Genomic DNA, 20547 nt, shown 5'->3' on the forward strand with positions numbered 1-20547 from the left:
ACCTATCTTTAAGTTAACTGAGAAAAGCAGACACTCGCAATTGGAAATACTGTGTGTTATTTGCTGAAAATCTTTCAAACCATCCTTCCATTTCTATTTATACAGATGGTTCGAAATCAGGTAGCTGTATGGGCTCTGCTATGGTTTTTGTGGTTCAGTGGTTGCATGCAGAATCCCCTCTACACCTTCTGTGTTCACTGCTGAACTGTATGCCATTTCTCTTGCCCTGGATCATATTGAAGCTAAGCAGTACTCAAACTGCACCATATATACTGATTCGCTTAGTTCTCTGCTGGCCCTGTTCTCGTTGATATTCAAAACCGACTTGCCCATTTCTCTCTAACATCTATTTCTATCCAGTTTCTCTGGATACCGGGCCAAGTTGGTATTTGCAGGAATGAGCTCACCGACACCGCAGCTAAATTTATCTGCTCTGGCATTATCACAGCTGTGCCTGTTCCATACGTGGACTATGGTCCTGTATTCAAGGCTCAGCTCAGTGCCATCTCGCAGTCGACTTGGAGTGAGAAATGTGAAAACAAGCTTTTCCAAATAAAACCCTATATTGGACTTTGGCCATCTTGCTTCCATAAGGATCAGAAAGAGGAAGTTGTAATAACTAGACTACGCATTGGTCACAGTTTTTTAACTCATTGTTTTCTTTTATCTGGAACCTATGCACCAATGTGTAGTCTGTGTAACACTCAGGTCACAATAAGCCACATTTTACTTTATTGCTGTTGTTATGACACTCAACGACAGCACAATTTTAAATATGTTCTGTCCGAAGGTTTGTCCATAACATTAGATGGTGTTTTTGGTGATCGTGACACTGTTCACCTTGGAAATGTTTTTAGCTTTTTAAAGGCCATTAATCTTTTTAATGCCATTTAAGTTTTCTAATTTATACATTATACCTTTTTTAATGTGATTTCCTTTTAAAAATCACAGTCCATGTGGTTCGATTTGAAAATAGAAAATGGCCATAACATCAAAGAAATACACAAAACCAGGGCTGCATAGGCCAACTTCAGGTGACTAACGCTGCTGTTTGAACTACCCGTTAGTCATCCTGGTGAGTTATTATTAAAATTTTGCTACAAGTCTTTTAAAACTTTTATTAATTTACATTTTGAAAATGACCATAATGTCAAATAACTCGGAACCAGGACTGGAAAGGCCAACTCAGGTGACTGCAGTGGTTTTTGTACTTACCTGTTATTCTTCCTGGCGAGTTATGATAATTACAATTATGCTATGGAAAGTCCTTTACAACTTGTATTATTCTAGTCTTTCTCTTAACGTAGTAGACTAAATGTAAACATTGGTTTTATGCTATTTATGTTTTTTTTAAACTTTGTTTTGTTTTACCTTAATTTCCTTTTATGAATTTTACTAACTTTCCTTTAACTTTTTACTGGATGTTTGGCACAGATAGCCTAGTTGCTTTGTGCCATAAAACACCAAATCAATCAACCAACCAACCTGCACTTCTCTGTGGAGTGCAAATGCCTCAATCAGCCAACCAACATGCACTTTTCTGTGGAGTTCAAATACCCCATCATTATGTACAGAAGCCCCATGGACTTCAGATCAGTCTGCCCCTGCTTATCATCAGGTGGACTTTCCATTTCTTGATAATTTGTCTGATAAGTTGTCAGGACCAGTTTCACCTGTTTTGGGGGTGAACCCAGATTACCTTGTCTGACTTACCCAAACCCAATTTTTCTCCTTTGTCTCACCCACAGTACACTGTTAAGGTATTTTTATTCCTTTCATCATTTGTTACAGGCTCTTCACAGGAACCCTGAGTGTTTTTCTGCTGAAATCCTCTCCATCCTTACTTCTACATTGGCATGTCTGTCATTTTTGGCTCTTGCACTTCAGTTGTGGTTTGTTTCTTGTTGAGATTTTTTTGGCTGTAATGAGGTTTTAACAAGGACTCATCTCCGGGCTCTTTAGCTGATTACCTTAGGGACCTCCACATGGCACAGCTTTTATAACATTATGTGTATGACATGATTCCCGAGTCTTTGGAGTTGTGGGTAGCATCAACCCATAAACACTACCCTTACTAACTTGATAGTTCATTTATCACAGTTGGAGCTGAGCACAAGATCTGTTTCTGCTCTTTGACCTTCACATTTCCAGTCTCTTCCTTTACCATCCTCCCACCATCCCATGGCTCAGTGACACATGGTCTGCCAACAGCAGTACTGGTGACTATGTGGTTGGTTTGGGCCCAGCAACAGCTCATCTCTTGCATTTCATTTATTAGTGGAGACCTCTTCTTGCAGATGTCTGGGTTCACAGAGTGCTCTGAGAGATACATTATCCCCTTTCACTCTCTTCCTCCATTATCCAGTGTTCCCATTACATTCCCTTATCCTCGGGATCTCTCGACATACCAGCATCTGTCAGAGGTAGTTTAGAACCTCATTGCACAACAGGCTATCGAACCAGCATCACCATGCTCATGGCGATTTTATTCTTACCTGCTTGTGGTTTCCAAGAACAGGGACTTAAGTCCTGTCACCAATTCATCCTGTAAATCAGTATGTTCACACTCCTTGCTTTAACTTGAAAACATACCTTTCTCTTCAGTGGACATTTTCTTGAGGTCTTTGGATGACCAAGGTGGATGTTACCAACACTAACCTACACATTCCTGTAGTGGAGCATTCGTATCCATATCTTTGGTTTGTCTATTGGGGGCTGTGTATCAGTTTTGTGCCTTACCTTAGCACCGTTCATGTTTTCTTATATAGTTTGCTCTTTTGCTTGGCATATTCATGCCATGGGGTTGCACTTCCAAATGGAAATAGGTCTGTCACACTCATTAGCTCCTGGATGAAGAAGCACAGGTGCTTTGTTGGTCAGTTTGGAAAAGTCTTTCCTTTGTCTTATACAATACCTTATCCATTTGGGAGTTTACTTTAATACCCATCTCAGTCAGACCCTACCTTCTCCTATCCAGTTCCATTCTATTTTCACAAACCTTGTATGTTTCCTCTCTTACAGCTTGTGAGGTTTTATCACTTTTGGGGATGTGTTCCTCCATGATCCCTGTCATACCATGGGGCAGGGCCCATATGCAGTTCCATTAATGGACCCTTCATGATCAATGAATACTCACCTTGGATCCCTTGAATATTTCTATATCTCTTCCCTCATCCCTTGTAGACAATATCCATTGGTGGTTAAATAGGGTCCATACATCAGGAGGTTCCCACTTCCACCTTCACAGCTAGATTTAAATTTATTCATGGATACATCCTTTTAGGGCTAGAGTGCTTGGGTGAATTGCCAGGATATTTTCAATTGTTGGTCTGTGTAGGAGAGTTCTCATAAAAGCAATGTTCTCAAGCTTCTGTCTGTTCATTGGGCTTTGGATAACTATCTTTCTCTTGCCAGCCACTGGCAGATTATGATCTGTTCCAACAATTCTACTATGGTGGCTTATATTGACTACCAAGGTGGCACCAGGTTCAGATCCCTGTGTTTTGACACTATGGTTCTTTTTTATTGGGCCCATGCACAACAAATTCATTTGATGGCGTGTCATGTACTGGATGCTGTCAGTCTTGTAGCTGATTGTTTTTTCCAACTGTATTGTCTTTATCCCATGGAGTACTTCCTGTCATTTTTCAGGGGCTTTATCTGTATCTGGGTATGCCCCATATTGATGCCTTTGCCACCTCCACAATTACAAATTATCTCAGTTTTCTTCCCTGGTTACCCATCCTTGAACCTTGGCCATTGATGTCTTCAGCCAGGAATGGTCTTGTCCATTCATTTATGTTTACCCTCCCATATGTTTTCTTCATTGCATGGTCTTCTTCATTCATGCTACTCTGTGCATGGTCCTCCTGATTCTTCCTTATGGGCTCACTCAACTTGGTTTCTTCAGTTTCTCCAACTGCAGGTGGTTCTTCCCCTTCCCTCCTGACCTACTCCATCATTCCCACTCACTGGCTTTCGATCTCATGCCCTCCATCCTCTATCTTCACATCTGGCTTTTGTTAGGTCCTTGGCAAGAAGTTTTAGTTTCTCTCACAGAATAGTTTCAAATTTATCCTGTTCTCTTTGCTATTTTTCATTGGCCATCTATCAATGCAAATGTAGCATTTATCACTCCTGGGCATTGACTTAGGGATTCTGGGCTTCTCACCCAATGTTTGCCTATATCTTCAAGTATCTCACACGGCTCTTTGAGAGGGGTTCTTCAGTCTCCTTGATTTCAAATTTTTGAGCAGCATTACCACATTTTCATTTTCTCCATTTTTGCAGGGTCTTTGCATCCCCTGTCCTTTCCATATTGATCCATTCCTTCCAGCTCTGTTGACTACAGAGGGATTCATTGCTCCGATACTGGGACATTATCATGGCCCTTCATGCCCTCACTTTATCTCCATTCTAATGATGTCTGTGTGTTCCCTCTTTCAACTTTCTTTGAAGGCATATTTCCTCTTTCTACGAGCCTGTAAATGCCATGGGTCAGATAATTTCACTATCAATGTTACTAAGACCTTGTACCACTTCTCCTTCTTTATCCTTTATCTATATCATGCTTTCTTTCCTAAGACCTCTGTAGTTTGAGAAGGTCCTTTTTTGCTATTTGTCTACCCTTTATTTCCCATCTCTAACTTCATCCTGATCCAGATAAACTCCTCTGTTTTGTCCATTCCCTCTGTTGCTATGTTGCTCACACTGCTTTTTTCTGGGGTCCTCATTCCTGCCTTCCTGTTCCTTGGTGACCTCCTTCTTCCCACGATCTTCCAGGGTTGTCCTGATCAATTTGGTTCAACATTTGATCCAGTTGGGCTATTCCTTCTTGTCTCCTTCCCAGTGTGATCACTTTCATGTTTCTTTGCATCGAATTCATCACTTTACCTTCTCCTTTGCTTCTCCTATTCATTGGCCATTGGAGAAGATTTTACAATCAGGCATGTAGATGATTCCACACACATTCATCTCTCACTATCTTGGAAGTATGATAAAGTTTCAAACATGGTGTTGCCAGGATCCCAAAGGCAGCCAAGAATGCAATATCCAATGCCAGATTCAAGTTTAGCAACCCTGAAAACCTTTCTCTAGACCCCAGTCATGGCTTATCGACCTTTATAGATGTGCTTTAGCCTCCCTTGGTACCTTCCATGAAAAGCAGTATATGTGATTGAAATAGTGTCAGACCCTTAGTATCAATATCAATACAATGGAAATAATGAGAATCTTATAAAGAATAAATAATACAATATCATCTCATTTGTTCTTAAAACAAAAATAATAATATGGCATATATTATTCATAATGTAGCAACTCTAAACAATAGTGTTTTTTCTAAAGGATTAACCACTTTACCCTACACAATAGTCATCTTTATGGGACAAACTCTTTCTTGTACATTAAGAATAACTGAAATGTTAACACCAAGATTCTTAAAAAAACAGAGTATTTATTAGAAGTTTTACAAATTGAACAGAATATACTCACAAATCAAAACTTTTTCCAAGTACCACATCTAAACTTTTAGCACAGCAGTATAAATTTAGCACAAGAAGCTAGAAAAAGAATTGGAAAAAACAAATTCTAAATTTGAGGTATCAAAAAGTTATACATGTTCAAATCCACTGATTAATTAAACCTCAGTACTTAAAAGCACTAATCATTCAAGCAGTATCTAATCTGAAACTCTACATTCTTGAGAACACATCAACTTGAAACACTTATTGACTGCTGATGAAACATCTGATCAGTTTATTTACACATGACTGCTTACTCAACTGTAAACAACTTTGACATAACAAAGACTTTATCATAGGCCAAGTCAGTCATTTTGTTTTCACATAAGAATAATACTATAATTGACTCTAATTGGGTGTAAACTGGCATTATACATAAATAAAATTAAGAGATTTGGGCTGAACAACTGTTAGATGGAGAAGTACATAGAATACAATAATAATAATAATTAACAAGAACTAAAGTAAGACCACATCAAATTTCTCCTAAGCTATTAAATGTAGACAGTGTAATAGTTTTTCAATAAGTATTATATAGCCTTAAACTTTTAACTAACACTAAGTATAAATATTGAGACATAAAATTTTATAGTATGTGAAATTAAGTACTTTAATTCTAAAAATAAACAACATAATGTAGCCTATGTATTTGCTTAACTTAACACTAGGTTCCAGATGCCATCAAAAAATGCCAGAAGGCTGGAATCACAGTAAGAATGGTAACAGGAGATAATGTTAATACTGCTCGATCTATTGCTACCAAATGTGGTATAATAAAACCCTGTGATGATTTCCTGGTCTTAGATGGGAAAGAATTTAACAAGAGGGTGAGAGATCATACTGGAGAGGTAAGGATACAAACACAAACTTCAGTGATAAAATCTTTACTTTATGACAGTAAATGTTCTTCATAAGTATGATAATCATGACAAATACATGATTATGTTCTAGGCACATCCACAATATTATATTTGAATAGGAATACAGTTACGACATAAAGTGTTTGTACCCCTGCGTCCCAAGTAGTTTTTTGCTCATAATTTAAAAAGTATCACAATTAGGATAATAGACGTTATATATATTATAAATATTATACTAACACACACCTACATAAATTTTTATGTAAATTAAACGAAAATAAACTGTTTATAAACAAATAACCAAAAATAGGAGGAGCAGAAAGTGTTCGTACATTTCAGAATGTGTGAAAAAACTGATATTCCCGTAAAAATTTTGTTTAGTTTGGCGAATAAACTACATTATACCATTCCAGAACTAGACACTGGGTATATAATTATAGGAATTTAGCCAGCAAAAAATTTACTTCCGGCAATTTACAATTTAGCGCCATCTCCGTCATTATCTGCTTGGTCATCATGGCAAACAGGAAACAACTGTCCAGTGACTTAAAAAACCGAATTATTGTAAAATACAAGTCTTGTGTTTCTCTTTCCTGTATTGCTACACAACTTAATGTGCTGAAATCTACTGTTCAAAGCATAATTGCCAAGTCTAAGCTTACAGGATCAACTGCTAACCTCCCTCGTTCCGGACGCCCCACCAAAATTCCAGAGAGAACCAAGAGGAAGGTTCTCAGAGAATTTAGTAGGAACCCTCATTTAACACATAATGACATGCAGAAACTGGTAAGGGAAACTGGGGTTGAAGTAAGCACCGCTACAGTTACGAACATGTTATGCTCTTCTGGGTTCAAAGCATGCTGTCGTTGTAGAACTCCATATTTAAAGCGTGTTCATTTAGAAGCACAATTGAGGTATGCAAGAAAGCATGTAGATAAACCCTTTACTATTGGAAGAGTATTCTTTGGTCAAACGAGACTAAAATCAAGTTTTTCGGCCACAATGATGTTCGCAATATTTTTCGCAAGAAGGGAGAACGAAATTTTCCAAAGAATGCTGTCCTTACAATTAAACACGGAGGTGGCTTGATTATGCTATTGGGTTCTTTCAGCTCTTCTGGTGTAGGCAGCCTTCACTGCATCAACGGAATCATGAAAAAAGAAAAAGTACATTGATATATTAGGCACTTATATCAAGAATGATGCTCAGAACTTGCGGCTTGGGCATCGTTGGATCTTCCAGCACGACAATGACCCTAAGCACACATCGAAATATGTGCAATCCTGGTTGCAGAGGACCATATAAGCATTTTGGAGTAGCCATCACAGTCACCTGATCTCAACCCAATTGAAAATGTTTGACATGAGTTGAAGACCAGGGTTCATCAGCGTCATCCGAAAAACTGGCAAGAGTTGGAGGCCTTCTGTAAAGAAGAATGGAAGAAAATACTAGTTGAGTACTGTCAAACGAACATGAAGGGCTATGAGGAGAGATTGCGCCAAGTAATTCACCTGAAAGGCTACACAACTGACCATTAAAGTAGATGCACAAACACTTTTTGCCCCTCCTATGTTTGGTTATTTGTTTATAAACAGTTTATTTGTCGTTTAATTTACATAAAAATTTATGTAGGTATGTGTTAGCATAATATTTATAATATACTCTACTTTCATTATCCTAATCATGATATTTTTTAATTAATGAGGAAAAATCTCACAACACAGGGGTACAAACCCCTTCTGTTGTAACTGTACCAGGTGATTCTTGTTCTTCCTAGCAGCCTACTAGGCTAACCATAATACTTTTTAAGTTATGAGTAAAAAACTACTTGGGACGCCAGGGTAAGAACACTTTCTATCGTAACTGTATCTTTTGCTTTAATTCCATTAACTTGTTTCAGCTTTAGTTTATGGCAGTGAATGTCCTCCATAAATATGACATTATGTAACAATTACATAATTATATTATAAGCTTACCCATGACTTTATGTTTGAAGAAATCTATCTTATCCTTTAACTTATTCAGTTACAGTAAGCTATATTTAAAGTAGTTGTTTCATAAGTTATTAAACAGTTTACTCTAAAACTAAATAAATTAAAAATATAAACAATCTATAATAGCAACTAGTTTATTAAATTTTAATGAGTATAAAATTAAGTTGTTAAGTGGTCTACTTCTTAAGGAAGGTATAACTTCTACATTATTCAGTTGTTGTTTTTTTTCAACTTGAATATCTATCCTAAAATTAAAACTCTTGAATTTTTCCAAAAAATCTTTTTTTTTTAACTTCTCTTAATTGGATAACTGGAAAATCTCCTTTATGTGTCCAGATACAACAACATTTGATTGATAAAGTTTGGCCAAGACTCAGAGTGCTGGCCAGATCATCTCCTCAAGACAAATATACCTTGGTCAAGGGTATCATTGACAGTAAACTCAATGCAAATCGAGAAGTTGTTGCTGTGACAGGAGATGGGACAAATGATGGCCCTGCTTTGAAAAAAGCAGATGTTGGATTTGCAATGGTTTGTAAATAAAATGCTAATTGTCTTATTTCTAACCCAACTACCACTTGCTATGATTTATAAGTAAAATCCCAACCCTAGCTTCAGTTTTGCTTAACTTGAAGTGGGATGGGGAATGCAAATCCAAAATTGATGAATGATATTAGCTTAAAGTCCAACAGTATTTCAGGTTAAGATGCTCCCCACTGGCACTAATCCTCCACAATACTGATTGCCTTAGTTTCTAAGCAATATATCTATTGCCAAAATTTCTAAACAACTATTTCTTCTTGTAGTGAGAATATAAAATATCTGTTAGCAAAATATGCTTATAAAAACTTGTAGGTATTAATCATGTATTTAATATTAAATAATTACATTTATTCCTTATATTTTAAAATGAGATGGAACTTGTTAAGGAAGGATGTATGTAACTCCATTGTGATTTTTGTGTGGTCATCCGTAAGGTCAAACATTTCATAACGTTATGTTTTTATGCTTGGAAAATATATTGATTTCTTAAATTTTCAAATCCTTTCACATCAGTGACACAACCAATAGGGTTTGTTGTTTCATTTTTGTTGCTTTTTAATATTTACTTGAATTAATTTTTTTTAATATCAAACTTTATATGTAAATGCTTTTGTTTTGTTAAATTTTAAATAAACACATTATAACTGTACTTCAATATTTTTTTTGAAGGGATGTACTTTACTCACTAGATCTTGTGTTGAGGACAAATGATTCAATCTATGTTTTGGTTTGTTATGTAACACTTCATTATTTTGACCTAGGGCATTGCTGGCACTGATGTAGCAAAAGAAGCATCAGACATCATTCTAACTGATGATAACTTCACAAGTATTGTCAAAGCTGTGATATGGGGCAGAAATGTCTATGATAGCATTGCCAAATTCTTACAGTTCCAACTCACAGTGAATGTTGTTGCTGTGATAGTTGCTTTTGTTGGAGCCTGTGCAATAGAGGTTGGTTACCATTGTAGATTTTGTCTATTGTTAGCTGTTACATAATATCTTTTATAAAGTTTTTTACTTTATAATAAATAATATTTATTAGTACTAAACAATACTTATGTCATTACTTTGTTATTATTATTAATCTTTGCCATCATAGATGGTCTTGGCTAAAAACTGATTTCTGATTTATTCATAGAAGTGTAACATTATTGTCCAAGAGTAAAGTAAAGTAAATACCTGAGGATAGATGATCTTGACTAGTAACTGTTTTGTTGTTGTTTTTGTTTGTTTACTGAATTTAGTGCAAAACTACTTGAGGGCTATCTGCACTAGCAGTCCATAATTTTGAAGTGATAGATAAGGGAGAAGGCAGCTAGTCAACACTAATCACTGCTAACTCTTGAGCTACTTTTATTAGTTAAAATAGTATAATAATATCTCAGAGAACACAGTTTTTTGGTTTTGTGTGTGTGTTTTAAGGGAGGGACTTCACTGTACTGCATACTAACCACTGGGCTGTGTGTCAGCCTATCAGTGTTTTATTTAAGATTATGCAATACAGTCTTATGTTAAAATGTAGGAAACCACAGAATACAAAAACCTAAAAAGTGCAATTTCTAGGAATGATTCCTAGAAGACCAGGAGAAGTAAGGTAAAACATGAATGTCATGTAACTTGTGGATATATAGATTTTCACTACGAGATTGTGGTTCTTTAGTTAAAGTCTTCCACAGGTAAATAATTCGTAGTATGATTCTTATTTTACTTCAGGTATATATATATAAACACACACACACACAGGTATATATAGAGAGAGATGTGTGTACATTTATGTACGTTTAACATAATGTGTTTACTTCATTCTTTGGGCACAAACAGTTAAAAAAATCTTATAGTCTCTGCTACTATACCACAAACTGAGAGAATCATCTCTGTAGGAAAACCTATATAGAAAATATTCTTAACTTTGTAAATCCAAAACTCTTTAAAATGTCCTAACTGGTTTGACTATTATTCATAATCAGAAATGGTTTATGCTTCCTAGTGATGATAAGATGTCTCAGCAAACTACATGAGATGACAGATATTTTTTGTATAATCACATAAGTATTGAAAGGAATATATAAACCTGTAGGTGCTTCACCATATTAAATATTTTATTTCAGTAAACACAAGTAGCTATACTACCTGTTCATCACACTCTCAGTCCATTGACTGATTACGCTTATTTCCAGTTTTTTCATGTTGTGTTAAAGCACATTAGTTTAGACAGGCTTGAAATGGACTGAAAAAATCTTACTAACTGAAAATTGAAAGCATTAGACAAAAAGAAATCCCTCAATATTTTGAATTAGTACATTCACTATCTACATCTTACACTCTTTATGCTGTCTTTATAAATACTGTTTGTTGTTAAGTGAAAAGCTACACAATGGGTTCCAAGTTCTGGGCTATGTCTACAGGTGGTACCTGAATTCATTTTTTTGCATTATAATTCCTCAGCCTTGCTCAAGTAGTGACATGGGAGGTTTTCAACTATTTTCGTTTTTCTAAAGCTCCTTCATGTTGAACTTTTATAAATTAATCTGTATTGCAATAATTGGAAGTTCCATACTTGATGTTTTGTACAACAATATAAGTTTGAAAAGGAATTTAAATCAAAACATTTTAAATGTTCTGTTATTATAAATGGAAGAATTTTTTTTCATAGTATGATGATATGCTTGCTATATCTGATTTTACTTATTGTTTCTGTAAACCATGTTTTCATATGTATAAATATATTCTTAAAACACAGCATTTAAATGCTTGGTATTTCTCTACATGTTTTTATTTTCTCAGTAGCAAACGAATCTGAAAATAGTTACTTGAATATAGCATAATGTAACATGTTTTTAGTCAGTTTTCATCCAAGAAGTAGCTGAACATCAATAAAAATAACATAATATAGCTTGTTTTAGTAAAGAAAAAGTTATATTTCATCAAAGTATCTTGAACAGAAAATTATGATTTAATTAATTTGAAGAATGTCTATAACTTAAGTTACATTTTTTTCTTTCTTTTAGGATAGTCCTTTAAAGGCTGTTCAAATGCTTTGGGTAAACTTGATCATGGATACTTTGGCATCTCTAGCATTGGCCACTGAACTCCCGACATCACAGTTATTACTCAGAAAACCATATGGTCGCACCAAACCACTCATATCTCGAACCATGATGAAAAATATTTTAGGCCATGCCATTTACCAGTTGGTTGTTATTTTTACTCTCTTGTTTTTAGGTAAATTGTCCTTTTCATATTTTAGACTAGCCTGATGTTTTTAAATTACATGTGGTTAATGTAATTAACCATCAACATAGGTTAAATTGATATTTTACAATTCTATACTTTCAGGTCACGAATTTTTTGACATCGACTCAGGTATGCATGCCCCTCTACACTCACCTCCTTCACAGCATTTCACTATCATTTTCAACACTTTTGTAATGATGACACTTTTCAATGAAATCAATGCACGGAAAATACATGGAGAAAGGAACATCTTTGAAGGACTATTTAGAAATCCGGTCTTTTATTCTATCTTGCTTGTAACTTTTGCAGCACAGGTATTAATATATTTTATTTTTCTTATTGTTACTCTGTATGGAGAAAATGAACAAAAATTAACTAAGAAATAAATCAAAATTACTTTATTGATAATATCAATAAGCAAATGTAGTGTCGAACTACTTTTAACCTTATACTCTATTTTGAAATTACTTACAATTCTCAATTTTGGTTAACTCTTAAATTATTTCTAAATTTGTCACACCACATAAGCTATATCAGTATTGTAACAATTGAGTAATGCTAAAGTTAAGTTCTTTAAGCAACCTAAGTACATTTTTGTATCTCAAGTTAATTCTCAGTTTGTTTAAAAGAATTTGATGTTATTTAAATATTATTCATCAGCAGTTATTTAAATATTAATCATCTGCAATTATTGGTTTAATTTGATTAAATGTTAAGAGAAGGAAAATATGTGTATCTCATTAAACACTTTTGACCTTTCATTTGAGAACCACTGCAAACATTAGAAACCTACTGGATTATATGTTTATCATTGTAAATTAAAATTGCTGTAAAAATGCACTGATAGCACATGAAACATATTTTCATATTTTTTATTACAACTTAGCTTCAGTTATCTTACTAAGTTAAAGTTTCATTTGTAATTCTCTAGTAATATCATAATTATCATGGAGTAATGTAACAGTATATTTAATCAATAATGCTTAGAAATCTCATAGTTAGTTAATAAAGTTTATATAATGTGTGTATGTATAGCTAGTAAGGCTCTAAGTTTCACAAATTGTGATGAAAACTGTGTAATTATTGAGATATATATTTCATTTGTAAAAGTAAAATAAAATATTTGAAAAGTTTTTGATTTAATAAAATCTTTAAATTGATTTATTAACAATTAAAAACTTTGAAAATGATGAAAGTATTACTAAAATTCTGAAGTATTTATTTTTATAAAATATTTAGGATGACAGTGATTAATTTGATGAAAAATAAATTTTGGAATAATAAAATATATTATTAAGAGCATGATGATCTGGTAGAATCTCATTATTATGGTTTTTACTCTTTTAGGGTATTTATTTCTCAGGTTGTAGCTCCTGATTATAAACCAATATTATTGTTTGTTTGTTTTAAATTTCATGCAAAGCTACATGAGGTTTATATATACTGGTCATTTCAAATTTAGCAGTGTAAGACTAGAGGGAAAGCAGTTAGTCATCACCACCCATTGTCAGCTCTTGGGCTACTCTTTTACCCATGAATAGTGGAATTGACCATTACATTATAACACCTTGACCCTCAGATCGTGAGTCAAGTGCCCTAACCACCTGGCCATTCTGCACCAACTAGTATTAATTAAATATTTCTAACTTGTTTATTATACAGGATTTTCTTCATTAATATACATGCTGCTTTTAGGTTATTATATGTTATTATATTCTGATCTATTCAGTACCTTACTTTTGATCAGATGTTCTTGATATTTGTTTTATTTTACACCAAAATATAATTTTCAAGTTAAATTTTGTGTGCTGAAACCATTCATTTAGGGTGTTTTTCTATACCATGATGTTTTATTTCAGTTCATCATTGTCCAGTTTGGTGGTTATGCTTTTTCTACGGCAGGCCTTACTATACAACAATGGATGTGGTGTGTGTTTTTTGGTTGTGGAACTCTTCTCTGGGGCCAGATTATCACCACAATCCCCACCAAAAAGATTCCCAAAACTTTCACTTGGGGATCAGGAACACCAGACGAACTTGACCATGCTCTTTCAGACAATGAAGACTTGAAGCGGGATTCAGTTGCTGGAACCCAAGATGCCAAGCGCACTGGACAGATTTTGTGGATTCGTGGCCTTACTCGTCTTCAAACACAGGTAAGTTACAATGTGTTTTCTTTTTCAGCTAGAAAACATTTCTAATAAAAAAGTATCTTTTCATTTTACTCTTTAAACAACAAAGTATTTTTTTTATTATATTTAAGTATAATTGATACTGAGGTACATATTATTGTAGAAAGTATAAATATCTTACTAGATATGAAAATTAATGATGTCATAGATAAAAATATTTGTAGTATGCTATAAATCAAATAGATAATTTATTGTTTAATATTTAGAATGGACAAGTTATTCTATTTTCATCAGAAAGGAGAAATATCAGTCTAAGCAATCTGTAAGAACTAAATATTACAAGATTAGTAGTTAAAAAAATTTCATGATAGTTTCTATGCATGTTCATTTAAATTGTATTTCTCCTGTTGTGATGTGATGTCTCTGTTGACATGAAGGTCTAATCCTAACTAAAGATCCAAAATTGTTTTGAGGATACACTTGAAAAGTAAGAATAAAAGCTGATTTCAATGAAAGTTACTCTCAAATGTCAGTAAATATGAAATTTTGTAGTGATACATTATATAATAAAAAATACCAAGAGGTGTAATGGTGGTTAGGTGTTTCAAACTGAGCAGGCTGTAGTTATTATTCTGCATGATGGACATGAGGTATTTTTTTGTCTTGTGAAGCTTGGTGTACATCGTTGCTTGACCTGTTTACTATCTGAAATTCAACAGGAAGTATTTAAGCATGGCTGATTTATTGTGTTAGGTGGTGGCTAGCTTCAGTGTTTAGCTTTGCAGTGGAGTGTGGTAGGCTGCCAGTAGTGACAGAGGCATGCTTCCTGAAGCAGAAAGTAGTCATTTGTATATTATTGTGTAACTGATAGTTCTTGTTTACCTCCTTGCTGTCTGAGCCCTTCTGGGTGCTAAACAAATTCTTACAGAGGAGTTCATTTTTACTTATAACAAATCAGTTATTGTTTCTGGGGAATTGTGTTTGAAAATAACATAATGAACCATTTAAGATATGAAAAAAATTATATAGTAATTTATTGTACTGTAAGTTAATAAGATCAATGCACAATCATATATTTTGCATTAAACACACAATATTCACCTTATTTAAAGTGATAATTACAAATCTCAGTGACTACAGAAATGAATATATTTTGTACATATTTCTTTTAAGTATATCTTGACTGTCTTTAACACAAATCAACTCGTTTCTGCTGTTTCTAATGAGTTTTACAAACTTTAAATTAACTGTATATGTGAGTATCATTCAATTTATTTACAATAGCATTGTTGTGTGTCATCTGTAGCTTTTCACAGACAATTAAATACAATAAAAATGCTTACATATTACACATATTACTATAATAAACAAGTACACCATCTTATACCTAAGATTGATTAGTGATTTACACAAAATATACCATAATATTCTTTGTATTTGTTTTTTAAATGCTAAAATGATGAATTACCAAAAAAGTGTTTTTTTGTATCTTGTTATATGAACAAATATATTAATCTGAACAAGAGCTAAAACTAACTTAACCATCTTTAAGGACAAACATTTTGTATATATTTTTTATAATACTTTGTTATTCTTCATTAAGAACCAAGTCTATACAAGTAGTCTGTACTTTATTCTTTGTTAGTAGGATTATTGATTAAGTCTTAACCAGGATAAACTGTGATAATTGAGAATATTTTGTGTCAGTCACATTTATCAACTGTTACCTTTATTCGTGAATCGGGTATATGATAAGAAGTAATCAACAAGCCTTCTTGATCAACATTTATAAAGGCCAAATGTCATATGTGTTGACAATGCTTACTGGTATAAACTTGTCAAACATATCACATGTAGGTTACACTTTTTTATTCTATAAGTTATGAGTATAATCAGGTATCTTCCTTATTTGTCTGTTGTATAGACAGACTTGAAATGTGTAGCCCATATGTAATAATCTCAGCTTTATATTGTTTCAGCTGCCTGGATCACATCATGTTTAAGAATAAAGTTTGTAATTAATTCATGTACATCAGTTATATCAATCAAGTTTAATATGGGAATGCTTTGTAAATAAAAAATGTCAACACTACATTTCATTTATTGTAAGTATTATCTTTCAACAGCTATTTTCCCCATTTACTACTTACACTGTTTTAGCCAGCAGTTTGTTCATGTCAGTCTTTTATAGGTTATGATTATATCTACTGTATTTCACTTTTGTTGATAATTTTATTTGGTTATATGTGCTAGTGGTAACTTGAGCTGGGTAATTATCTTGTTTAATCAATTAATTGAAATTATGATTAAATAAATCAATACCACAGAATAATTTAATAATGGAAATTAGTATTTCTGATTCCTATTGCTTTTGATTATTCCAACTATTCAAGTCTCACAAAAGAAAAGCAAATTTGACTAATCATCCAGCTGTAACAGCAGCTATTATCTGTTGATGATTAGTAATTGAACACTTACCATTTTGCATCAGAGTGTTTATTAATGTCTGTTTTAATGTGTGTTTGTTGTACACATCACATTTTATTTGTTTACATAGTCATATTTTCTACACATATCAGTTTTATATATTTTGTTGTTAATTATGATGTCTTCTAATCTTGACTCCTTCATGTGTTTATGTTCATCTCCATATTATATTATAATTATCACTAACCTTTACAGTTCGTTTTTAATAATTGTTTTTGATGACAGTGGCTACTTGCACAATTCCAGTGTAAAATTATTTTCTTGGATTTCATATCAGTATGTTTGTAGAACTTAATACTTCATATGTTTGAATAATTTGGTCCATGTCATACTGGTTTTTCTGGCTTTTAATTTCATATCTTTGAACTTTATAAACTATATTGGAAATTTGTGTTTTTGGAGAGTAAGCTTATTTTTATTTATTTTGGGAAAATATAGCTAATATTTACAATAGGTATATTCATCTTTTCTCACACCCATCAGCTAAATAGTTTACGGTTTGTTTGTTTGTTTTATTTCTATTCTGACAGTACCTGTTAAATTTGGCCTTGGATGAAATTTAACATTATAGGCCACATATTCTAAATAAACAACATATTTTAACTTTCTCTTTACTTGTGATGAGGGTTTGTTGTGCCAATGAGCTCTGGGTTGAGAATTATAGTATGTATGTGTTTTGAATCACTCATGAATGTATTTATAATTGAAAAATAATAAACAAATATTTTTATATTTATGGTTATTGAAAAAAAAGGATATTTGGAAAGTCTGAGTATTTCATAGAAGACTGTGCAAAGTATAGTGAATAATGATTCTTAAGGTCTGGGGGGAGTTAACAGCGGATACCTTGATGCCATATAAGATGATTGAAGTTTGGACCTAGTCATCCTCAAGGCCTTTTTTTTTAGGTAAGATCACTTTAGAAAGGTAAATCCTCTATAAATATTCTTTCTCCTGCATGCTTGCTGTTCTTAACATGCTTGCTATATTGTAGAAGCCTGCTGTTTGTGAAAAATGTTATTTTCTGTAGCTGCATATCAAGGATTATAAGACTTTGTTAAGACATACACAAATGTTCTGGAACTGAAGTGATATAAAGTTATGATGAGATGGAATGAATGCCAAAAATTTTAGTGGTTTAACCTAGGTTAATTTATTTTGAGCTATAAAGTGGAAAGTCACTCATGTTTCATTAGCTATCTTTTAGAAACATTTGTTAATTATGATAATAATGTTCAACTGTATGTGAAATGACTGAAGTAAATTATTCCAATGGCATGATCATTTAAATTTATCATAAAGAGTTTTCTCTAATTCATAATAAAATATTATTTGACAAATATAACCTGCTACAGGTATTTCTTTAATCAGATTATTTTAGACTGGAAAAATATAATGTTTAAGAATTTTATAAGAGAGGTTTTTATAACTTTATAATTATAAGTGTGATTTGTGGGGAAAAAAACAGGTTTTGTATGTATGTGTGTATGCATAAACATAAAAATATTTATGGACTGAAGTTTCGTTACAGGAGATTTTCAATTATGTGAAAAATATTTCCATGAATATTTCATGTAAATCATAAAGAACAAATTATTAGTGTTGCAAATTAATTCAGTACTGTGTATTCATTGTACCTTCAGCATGTACTGAATGCTAATGAATAGCATTTTACATATTTCAGAAATATTTCAATAAAATAATGCAGGCTGTTTCTGAAAGATAACTACTATTTTCTAGCAGTTACCCATAAACAAAAACATGTATTTTATAAAAAGAGTGTGGTATTGTTTGGCTCATTAATTTTCCTGTTTATAACTGTAGGGGTCACAAAACAGCTGTAGATTTACCAGAAAATATTTTACAGAGTGAAGAAATAGACTGGATATAATGTATTACACACTGAACAATTGATACTTAAGCACTTGCAATCAGTAATAAAAACTTTTAAGAGAAAGTGAATTTTGCCATCATTCCTGGAGTGTGTTCTTTGAATGAATCAATATTAGCAGTAATTAGATCAATATTTCTCTCAATTTCCTCTTTCCCATTGGCTTAGCTGTTAAGTCTGCAGATTTATAACACTAAAAATCAGGTTCCAGTACCTGTGGTGGGCACAGTGCATATAGCCCATTTTGTAGCTTTGTGCTCAACAGCAAACAATTAAAGAAATTCAGTCATTTTGTTCCAGACTTACAAAATATAGCATAACATAAGAAAAATAACAATACCATTCTTCTCAAGGTGCAGATCCCTTTCACTATAAAATAATGTGACATTCCTAGAGTATCACTTCACTTACCAGTATAAAAGATCTCTTTTATAGTGATCTTTTTTAGATCTTTATAGTGAAAATCTCTTTCACTATAAAATAATGTGACATCCCTAGAGTATCACTTCACTTACCAGTATAAAAGATCTCTTTTATAGTGATCTCTTTTAGATCTTTATAGTGAAAATCCCTTTCACTATAAAATAATGTGACATCCCTAGAGTATCACTTCACTTACCAGTATAAAAGATCTCTGTTTCTATCTATACAGTATGTGTTAGGTAACAGTAATACTTCACACAAGAAAGTACATGTAATACCCTAATTGTATGACCTATATCCTAGGGCAAGAAGAATTTAGTGGCTTTCTTTGTTAAGAACATGTGCTCAATGTGTAGAGAAATCCTGAAAATTACATGTGAAGACAGATTGACGATATTAGAAGTATTCTTGGGTTTGAGTTAGTCAGATGCAGAAGTGGCTAAATTAGTGAAGAATCTAATTAGTGGAGGTAGAATCTATTTTAGGAGACAGCTCATTGTATGTGTATATATTGTTCAAGTCATTAATCAACAGTTCAGAGAGGGTGTTTGTACAAGTCTGTATAAAATTAGTACTTTGTTGTAAAGATAGAATATGGTTTGAGTGGGAGAAACCTTTGTCCTTATGTGTAAGAAATATGATTTTTTATTATTATTGTTGTTTTTCACATGATTTTCCTAACTCTTCTTTCTTTTGTTAATAAATGCATCAAGTTTATGTTCATCAGTATGACAAATTGTGTTTTTGGAATTTGTAACAGAAATGTTCTTTTCAAAATTTTTATTGTAAATTTGTAAAAGTCTTGTGTGAGTTTCATAAGTGTAAGTGAAGTAGAATGAAGTGAAGGATTTTCTTCCATTGGAAACAGAACGGTTTGTCATTGTACCCTATGGTAACCGGTGGGTTCAAAGTAAGGGATTTGGGTATAGTTTGATTATGTAAATGCTGTTCTAGCATATTGGCACAGTACCTCAATCTTTTTTCATTATGGTTTCTTGAGCAGCTTGAAAGTCTTGTTATAGTTTAGATAAAACAGCCCTTGAGTGACTGTGTTCAGAGGAGTGTCTATCACAAGGAGAATACATGGTTTTACTTTGTGCCAGGGAGAAGGTTCAGGGTATATTAGATTTAGAAAGTCTTCAGCTCTGGGGCTTTGTAAAAAGATGTTGGATGAATGGTGATGTTTTCCTTCAAAGGTTGTATAATGTTCCATGCATGGAAGAAGAAAAGCCTCAGAAGTTGTGAGATTTTGAAGGCCTTCAGAATAAAGCATTACTAAATGGTTACTAGGAATAAACATAGAAAACTTAAAATTTTCATAACAACTGCATTTAGGAGAATGGGGGTTTGTAAGTGTAAAAGCATGACCTACATTAGTATCAGAGTTTGTGAAAGAGATGGAAATCTAGAAACATTTTCTGCATAAGTTTGCCCCTGAAGAAGAAATGTCCACCTTTTG

At 33.1% G+C, this 20547-nt stretch overlaps 1 protein-coding gene across 29 annotated transcripts in view; it reads left to right on the forward strand.

The window, feature by feature from the left end:
• LOC143222270 (plasma membrane calcium-transporting ATPase 2-like) overlaps positions 1–20547 on the forward strand; it is a 251808-nt gene that overhangs the window by 200640 nt on the left and 30621 nt on the right. For 27 of the 29 annotated variants that reach the window (XM_076448541.1, XM_076448542.1, XM_076448543.1 and 24 more), the window contains 6 exons: positions 6191–6370; positions 8713–8907; positions 9681–9872; positions 11930–12143; positions 12258–12469; positions 14015–14311. In XM_076448541.1, the coding sequence (XP_076304656.1) occupies positions 6191–6370; positions 8713–8907; positions 9681–9872; positions 11930–12143; positions 12258–12469; positions 14015–14311 (1290 nt within the window). Of the gene's footprint in view, positions 1–6190; positions 6371–8712; positions 8908–9680; positions 9873–11929; positions 12144–12257; positions 12470–14014; positions 14312–17528; positions 17683–20547 lie in introns of those variants that run through there. The other 2 variants (XM_076448560.1, XM_076448561.1) reach the window with 2 other exon arrangements.

The sequence above is a fragment of the Tachypleus tridentatus genome, chromosome 8 (genome assembly GCF_004210375.1).
Source record: "Tachypleus tridentatus isolate NWPU-2018 chromosome 8, ASM421037v1, whole genome shotgun sequence".
Lineage (NCBI taxonomy): Eukaryota > Metazoa > Arthropoda > Merostomata > Xiphosura > Limulidae > Tachypleus > Tachypleus tridentatus.